Below are 8,196 nucleotides of genomic sequence, written 5' to 3' on the forward strand. Positions count from 1 at the left end.
TGTAGTTCCATAACTCATAGACTCACAGTCAACGTGAGGTACTCAATATTCAATTTGGAATGGGATAACATATAGTATTTCAAAGCAACAAAAGAAAGCTGAGAAATAAGAATGACAAGGCTTTGCTATAATGGCAGCAATAAGGGGATAAGCTCCTAAAAAATTCTAAAAAACGGTATTCATTTCTGTTTTATATGGATAATTATTCTACTGTTAGGTAAAGGAAACGTTAAGAAATAAAGAGAAAGCGTTGATATATCAGATCACTTGTTTTTAGATTCCCCTTCTCAAACATCACGAGTCTGAAAGTAATGTTTTATTTATTTAACCATCTCGCATTTAGAATTCGCTAACTTGACTTATTCAGATTCACGTTACGTATGACTTATCCAAGATGAAAATACTTCCTACCAGGAAGTTCTCATTTTCCAAGGTTCGAACCTGAGATATCTAGTAAAGTGTGTAGGCCTCCATCTATCCCGCCACGTATCACGATACTTATATTGTACTTACTCTCCATATGTGTGGATTTTATCTTCGTTAATGATGTATGGGCAGATTAAATGCTAACTTTCTTTTTTTGTCTGCAATGTTAAACATTGCATTTGCTCGAACTCGAGGAACATTTTTCTAGTATGGCCATGTTTTTGTGTTCACCAAGAAGAAAGTAAAAGGTTGTGACATATGGCTTACTCTCCATATGACATGTTCGATGTATATATGGATTTTCATCTTCTTTAAAGAATGTTTTTTCTTTATCATTCAGAAATGACAGTCTTATGTAGTTGCCCCCAAAAAAAAAAAAAGATTTTTAATCTCACTCAGACACTCTATTTTTCATTGCTAGTTACAATTTTAGTATTTTTTTTAAAGAGCCAGTTTATGTTTATTTAGAAAAAGGAAAATACAAAAACTAGAGGGAAACTAGATCAATACCTCTACAAATCAAAGTTGAGAAAAGATAGCATATTTTCGATTCTTTTTACATTTACACATATTAAATTAGCAAATATAGACATATGTGATTCTTTATTAATATTTGATTGTTTGCAAAAAACTATTGAAAATTTAAAATTTATGAATTTCAGTTGATAAGTTACTTTTCTTTTACTTGTCTTACCACTTTCCATCCTAAACTTACCAAAACAGTTCAGGAAAATATCATTTCTGAACCTAAGCGAATTCCGTCAGCATATATAAACTTCCATGCACATATTTGTTTCCATAATATCAACACCACCATAATATTCTTTTTTTCTTTTTTTTTTCCACATTGTAAACCAAAACATGATATGAGCCAACTATAGCGATAAGAAAACCTACACATTTTGTCAAATCTTACATGGCTACAAGAAAAGTTATTGATGAAACCCAGCTTATTCAACTGTACACCCCCACATCTAACCCATACAAAAATATTGTAAATAGTAACAAAAATGTTGTAATATCAGCAATGAGTCACTGACTTTTCCGCCCATTCAATCCATGCAGAATGAATATAGATGATTCATATCAGTGCCAATTAATTTGTGATCAAAGTTTAGCTTGATTGATGTATATTGCTATTCATCGTCTTCCCCGTCTGACTATACGAAAACCACAAGCCTTTGCTCAACGCATAAGCAGTAGGACCTGTCTTTAACAATTCTTCTGCAGTTGAGAAGTAACTGACCTGTTGCTTTAAGTGAACGAGTCCTTGGATGCAGCCACATCAAGGATCATCTTTCTAAATACTACGTACTGGTATCATTCATACTGCGTTACCAATATCACATATGCTAATTGAGCTGGACGCACGACCAAAAATATCCAAGGAAGCTGTTAATAAGTTGATAATACCATCCCTTGTATGATAGTGTTTGCAGTTTTACCTGGATTAGTTTGGAATCAAGTTAGCAGAATCACTTACAATTTATTAAGAAAAAAGAAACTTGTATATATACTTAACTTATATTACCTTTTGCGTTTGCTCTTCGAAGTCGTAGAAGAGGAAGGATTGCTGTGCCAGTTCCTTTTTCTTTGGTTGATGAACCAATTATTTATCTGCTTTAGTTGAAGGCCTGTTTCTTGTACCAGTTTAGCTTTATCTTCCTCCTGCAAGTGTACAAATTAACCACAAAAGAAAGTAGAAGGTTATAAGTACAGCAAGAGCATAATTGTAACAAGCAGAACGTACAAAGTTATGCCAATAGACTAATTATTCAAACTTCTCACACCAAGTTGACCTTATCAACTCATTTTCCTTTTGGATCTACCAAGTGAAAGCCACTAAATGCGTTACAGATTACTCTTCGTTGACGAAATACTTAGCAGCTTAATTTCTCTTGAAAGATGACAGCACCAAAAAAATGTATTTCCAGACTTTACCTTATAAACTAAGGCTACAGTTTCTGTGAATTAAACTTTCCTGTGATTTCTGTACTTCTACAAGTGCAAAATGTACAAAAGGATGCCATCTGGTCTTATAGGTGAAGAAAATCAGAATGGAAGATTGATAATTAAGAACTTACAGTGGGGTATGGCCACTTCGCATGTGATTGCCACCAAGCTTTCAAGACAGAGGTAGTATCGCCCGGGAGTTTTCCTGCCCTTCTCTTTCGCAGAATTTCCTCCCTAATATCCACAAGTTTTTCCTTGTAACCCTATTTATGAAGAGAGGAGAAGGAGGCCGATGAGTTAAACAAAGTTTGATAAAACAATAAGGGCCAGAATAGATCAAAAAATATCATAGCAAAACTCTACCTGTTTCAGCTCATGCTTTAGCTCCTGCCTCACACGCTCCATCAATGACCTCTCGCTCTCTGTTGGAAGACCAAAGCCCATGCCGTCATGACCGTCTAAACTTCCATCAAACAAATTGGCTTCACTATCCACCTGGTCATCTTCATCATCAGACATTGTAGCACCTGTACCTTCTCCTGGAGAAACTCCTGCATAAGCAGAATAAAGAACGAATATTAACTTCAGTTCACGACTAAAAAATACACAGTTCATTGTCAAAAATTCAAACATTCTTTATCAAGGTATCAAAATCAGGTCAGCCCGAAAAGTCTAGGGGAAAAGATAAAAATAAAAGAGATAATAGTCAGCATAAGGTTAAGAGGAAGTAATTTCAAACTTTCAACATCACAGGAAGATCAAAGACCTCTCTTCAATCAGATAATGAAAAAAGAAAATAAAACAAGAAGAAATGTGTGAAATGTTAAATAGGTTAGATGCCATGCAGAAGTCCTAAGCTTAAGAATTGTTTATGGTCATTGAGAAAAGGGGAAGTGCATTCTACCATACTGAATAAGGAACACATTAAGGTCATATTTTCTGCCATTTGTCAGTTTTCATCAACCTCAAGCGACAAAGAATATCAACAAATTGGAGTAAAAAATAATGTCTTTCAAAGAGAGAAGTCCAGTTTACTATAGATAATAAATTACTTTCCTTTTTTTCTTCCTCAACTGTGTGACTGGAATGAGAAAATTTACATATTAAGTAGTAGTATTTTTTGAAGCTTAAAACATCAAATAAAAAATTCCTTCAAATTGTACGTGATAATATTCAGAGAGAAGACTCGAACTCAATAGTTTACCTCAACGTGATGATCGTTTGCTACTATATTTTCATGCTTGCAATTTCCGAAACCAACCAGAGGTTAGAACTTTCTAGTTTGATACTTCTAGCAGAGTAGACACATATATGTCAAAGAACTTACCCAACTCAATGAATAAAGAGTGGCAAAAGTTTCTGCCACTGAAAATCAAATGTTAAAATTTGAAGAAATGACATGAAATTATATCCTGCAGTTTTTCTGTTCTAAAAAGGCACGTAAAAAAATGATAATCGAGAATGCAAGGTCAAAAATATGAAGTAGGTTCACATACTGCTTTTCCTTACCCCCAACCCTTCTCAACTTCTAACAGAGGTAAAAGGCAGACTGAACTTACATGAAATATATGTTCACTCTCCAAACACATATTGAGCAAATATTAAATCGACAACAGTAAATCACAATAGGCATATGTAAATAGTAACCATGAAAATGCCCCAAAATGAATAATGGATGCTTACCAGTTAAGCTTTGCAATGACTGCTCAATCTCCCAGCAAGCCATGACTGCTTCCATTGCATGGACACGAACATGTTGTTGTAGTTGTTCTTTAAAGGAACAAAGCAACAGGACGTAATGTGTCTACAAAACAAAATGAGAGTAAAAGTAAGCTCTAGCATCGAGCTATTTTCAGATTTGGTTTATGAATAAAAGATATTGGCCTGAGAGCAAGATGCAGCTAGTGTAAACGTCAAGGGAATATTCGTATGAAAGTTATTATTTTATTTCTTTTTATTTCAATCATTAGAAGAATAACTCAAGCTCCAGTCACTCAGGCTGAACTCTTTACTCCATATAAAAAGGTGTTGCTCGGCCAGAAAGATTATAAATTTCATTTGTTAATTGATTCTGCTCTGTCCTAATGTTTCCACACTTAAACTAGGATAAACCTAAAGAACTAAATTTCCTAATAAGCAACCGAACCACATCAGGACTTCCAAAAGTTTATATTTTTAGGCATTGAAGACCACCGTGAAAATTATGTCCTGACCTGGCCAAAAAGAAGGCTACTCTTTTAGGTGATAAATTGCACTGTTTTCTTAAACAGGGAAGGCAGTCATCTTCCGGACATCTCTGTCTATTAAAGATCAGAATTGATATCTTTTGCTCTATGTACCACATCACTGATGGCCAGAAGGCAAATAAATTATTTGTTGTTGAACATTTCTATCGACATTTAAGTGGATGCAGTACGAGGATCCACAATTCTGGTTTTGTTAGTTACATAAACAGTGCCAATAACAAAATGTTACCACAGGAGTTATTTCTATAAATTAGTAGTAGATATAACTTGGCACCAAATAAGTTAAAAACAACCCAATATCTGCGGTAAAATATAAATAAGTTTAAAAGGTATGCTTTTTCATATTGCTCTCCGTCCCATGAGAGCCTGACCCTGACTTAAAGCAAACATTATCCACTTTGCCATGGAAGAGAGAGGAAGAGAAACAAAGGAAACAATGAAATTGGAAGAAACAAGCACTAGAATTTAATCAAGAAAACCATAAGATGTAGTCTAATTAAAAACCAAATTAATCTGCATTACCAGATTTCCTCATTTAAGTTAACAAAGAGACTTCAACACAACATTCCAGAAAACAAATACATCTATATACCTAAGCAGAAAAGTCACAAGATGCTAATCTATCCACTTTCCTGATCAGGAAAAACAAAAAACATATGTTCAGCTTTGGCTTTGTGTTTCATATCAATATCAATATTGCATAGTCTTGTCAAAAAATTATTACATTAGTTTCCCATATGACTGCAACAGCGCTTTTTTGTGCTAGCAGCAAGCAGTGAATGACGACCAATACTATTTTATTATTCTTGAAAACGGAGATGCTGCAGTCAATAGTAAAATCCATTGATTAAGTAGGTTATAATTCTCAGATGGAGCGTGAAAGGTCTTAACAAGATCTTGTTTTGGTCAACCTTCGGAAGAGTTAAAGAAATTACCTAATTAGAAGCCTCTTAATGAGAATAAAGTACAAATAGAGAATATTTACTTCTTCCATTAGCATTAGGGCATAACGATCAGAGCTCTACAGGTAGCAGCCTGCAATAATTACTGACTATATCCACTTAAGCTGAATTAAGTTATCTAAAATTTTTTGCTTATATACATGGTCGAATTGTTAACATATTACTTGAGATTCCTGCAGTTGGATGAAGCTGGTGCCTCATTTGTTTTCTGTTTCTAGAAAACTGGACACCTACTTTTATCCCTAGTAATTCCAAAAAGAAATTCCAACCTCTTCTGAAAAAGAAAACTAGGAGCCACAGTAAATGATCCCATGCCATTGTCTTTAATTATGTAAATACAAAAAATAGGTGACAAGTCTTTAAGACGAGACATTTTATTCAGTCAGTCTTACTATTTAGAGGACAATATGAGCTAAGACTTGTTAGTATTTACTACTATTACATCTGCAACCAACCAGTGATTGAAAATAATGAAGCAGTTGCAAAGACAGCAAAGATAATTACTGCTACTTCTATTTTACCTTTGATTTTGGAACTCTTTCCTTGTGATATCAAATGCAGACCATACATATTCATCAAAATAGTTCTTCATTTCATAATTTTAAAATATAAAAGGGCATTCCGGTGCACTAAGCTTCCGCTATGCGCGGGGTCCGCGGAAGGACCAGACCACAAGAATCTATCGTACACAACTTTACCCGCATTTCTGTGAGATATTGTTTCTACAACTCGAAACCGTGATGGAAGCGGTTTTCTTTACTTTAAGTTTGAACTTAGAACTATTGCTTTATTTCATTTTCCAGAACTTACCACTGAAATAAGAAAAACTTTAGCTAACAAATTCTGAAAAACCAACTGGGAGATGGGGTAAAAACATTAAATTTAGACAGAAGAGATCTGACAAGTCCCAGAAAATCTGACCATCCTAATTAAATAAAATACAAGAAGCAAGAAGAAACAAATCTGAAAGAGCAATAAAACACCAAGAAACAAACTTTTCAGATTCAATTGTGAAGAGTTCTTCAGAAAAAAGTAAAATTTCAAACCTAATTCTTATAAAAAAACAAGGGTCTCCCACTGAAAATACATATAGAAGATTCTACTTCAATTGCATATGTGTTAAAATAGAAGAAAGAAGAGCTTACCAAAAACTGATCAAGTTCCTTATCATCACCAATATTTTGTCCAAGGCTGGAATATTTGGCTACTACTTGCTGCGATTGTGCGAGCTGTGCATCAATTCTCGGCAACTGATCCACAGGCGTCGCTATTCGCAAGCACGCCACGTGTGCTGATAACAACTGCTCAAACAATGGATGTGCTAAAATTTCAGCTTTATACCCCGCATTTTGCCAATTGAGAATTCCATCGGTACCGCCGCCGCCGCCGCCGCCACCGACGACTTCACTGTCAGTTAACTGACCGCCGGCGTTGTTGTTCCCGTTGTCGTTGTTATTATTCCCGTCGTCGTTCTTCAAATCCGTGGCGGCCATTACGGCTGATGAATTATTGGATGTTTGAACATCGCTTACGTTTCTCTGTAAAATCGACCTCGATAGCCACTGATTTGACGCTTGTGACGCTGCCGCCGACGACTCCGAGTTTGAGTGCAAATTGAGGAAATTCTCACCGGCACCACGACCACCGGTACCGGTATAATGACTTTCCTGTCGGAGGATTGCGCTGTTGAGCCACGTCGGCGGCTGCTGGTGGTCCAGCGGTTTAACGTCCGGCGAGGACTGAGCTAGCTGTTCAGGTAATATACTTCTCAAAACTGCTGAATTTTCATCAGAGAAATGGTGCATATCCATTTCTTGTGACATATGATTCGGATTATATGCCATTATCAACTTTTATCGAAACCCAACCTCTACTCACACCATGTCACAAATCACAACGATGTTGACATCTGTATATATAAACAACTAAACCATCTCTATCTCTACTAACAAATTGTTCACTGTATGGTTTCAAAAATTGATCTAACAATCCTATTCCACAAATATATGATTGAAATTTGAGGTCTTGTACAGGTCTGCAGTTTTAGAAAGTGCAACGACTAAATAGGTTATAGGTACCCCTATTTATTTCGAGACGAAAATAAACAGAATACGAATTGGACTACACGTTAAGTAGAATAATCAGAAACCTAAATACAGGATTCAGGAAAAACAATATACTGTACTGATTATCAGGATCATATAAAAGCTGCTGGTCGAGAAAGAAAAGGCAGAAGAAGAAGAAAACTCAATATTGAAGAAAGCAAGTATTTATAGTGTGTGAATATATATATATATGTAAATGGAGATTTTTGAGCAATGGGCAGAAGAAAGAGGGAAAGAGAGAGAGAGAGAGAGAGAAAGATGGAGATAAAAAAGGAAGCTTCGGTGTGAATATATGTCTGTGGTTATGTGTATTGTGTATTGTTATATATACCTGTGCACATATGGGGGACCAGAACAGATGAATGTACTGTGAACAGGAAGAAGGTGGGGTTCACCGGAAAATATGTCGGAGGTTGAATTCCGGTGAACGGAAAAAAGGTCGGAAAATTGGTGATGGGAATTCAGTAGCGGTACCTAAATCTTGGGAAAGAGGTTTGTGATTTT

General features: G+C 35.6%; 1 protein-coding gene across 1 annotated transcript; it reads right to left on the reverse strand.

Annotated features, from left to right (window-relative positions):
- Positions 1 to 1,193: 1,193 nt before the first annotated feature.
- On the reverse strand, positions 1,194 to 7,983 carry LOC104232958 (homeobox protein knotted-1-like 3). The gene is made up of 6 exons (XM_009786232.2): positions 6,733 to 7,983; positions 4,063 to 4,183; positions 2,743 to 2,930; positions 2,511 to 2,642; positions 1,958 to 2,094; positions 1,194 to 1,871 (listed from the first exon to the last, which is right to left on the reverse strand). The coding sequence occupies exons 1-6, from the start codon at positions 7,429 to 7,431 to the stop codon at positions 1,868 to 1,870; spliced, it is 1,281 nt and encodes a 426-aa protein (XP_009784534.1). The 5' UTR covers positions 7,432 to 7,983; the 3' UTR covers positions 1,194 to 1,867.
- Positions 7,984 to 8,196: the final 213 nt, after the last annotated feature.

This window comes from Nicotiana sylvestris, chromosome 8 (genome assembly GCF_000393655.2).
Source record: "Nicotiana sylvestris chromosome 8, ASM39365v2, whole genome shotgun sequence".
NCBI classification, from domain to species: Eukaryota; Viridiplantae; Streptophyta; class Magnoliopsida; order Solanales; family Solanaceae; genus Nicotiana; species Nicotiana sylvestris.

Coding starts and splice junctions, on each gene's coding strand:
- LOC104232958 (XM_009786232.2), bottom strand. CDS start 7,431: ATGGCATATAATCCGAATCATATGTCACAAGAAATGGATATGCACCAT. Junction 2,931..4,062: donor GTCATTGCAAAGCTTAACTG/GTAAGCATCCAT, acceptor CTGCTTATGCAG/GAGTTTCTCCAGGAGAAGGT. Junction 2,095..2,510: donor CGAAGTGGCCATACCCCACT/GTAAGTTCTTAA, acceptor GTACACTTGCAG/GAGGAAGATAAAGCTAAACT.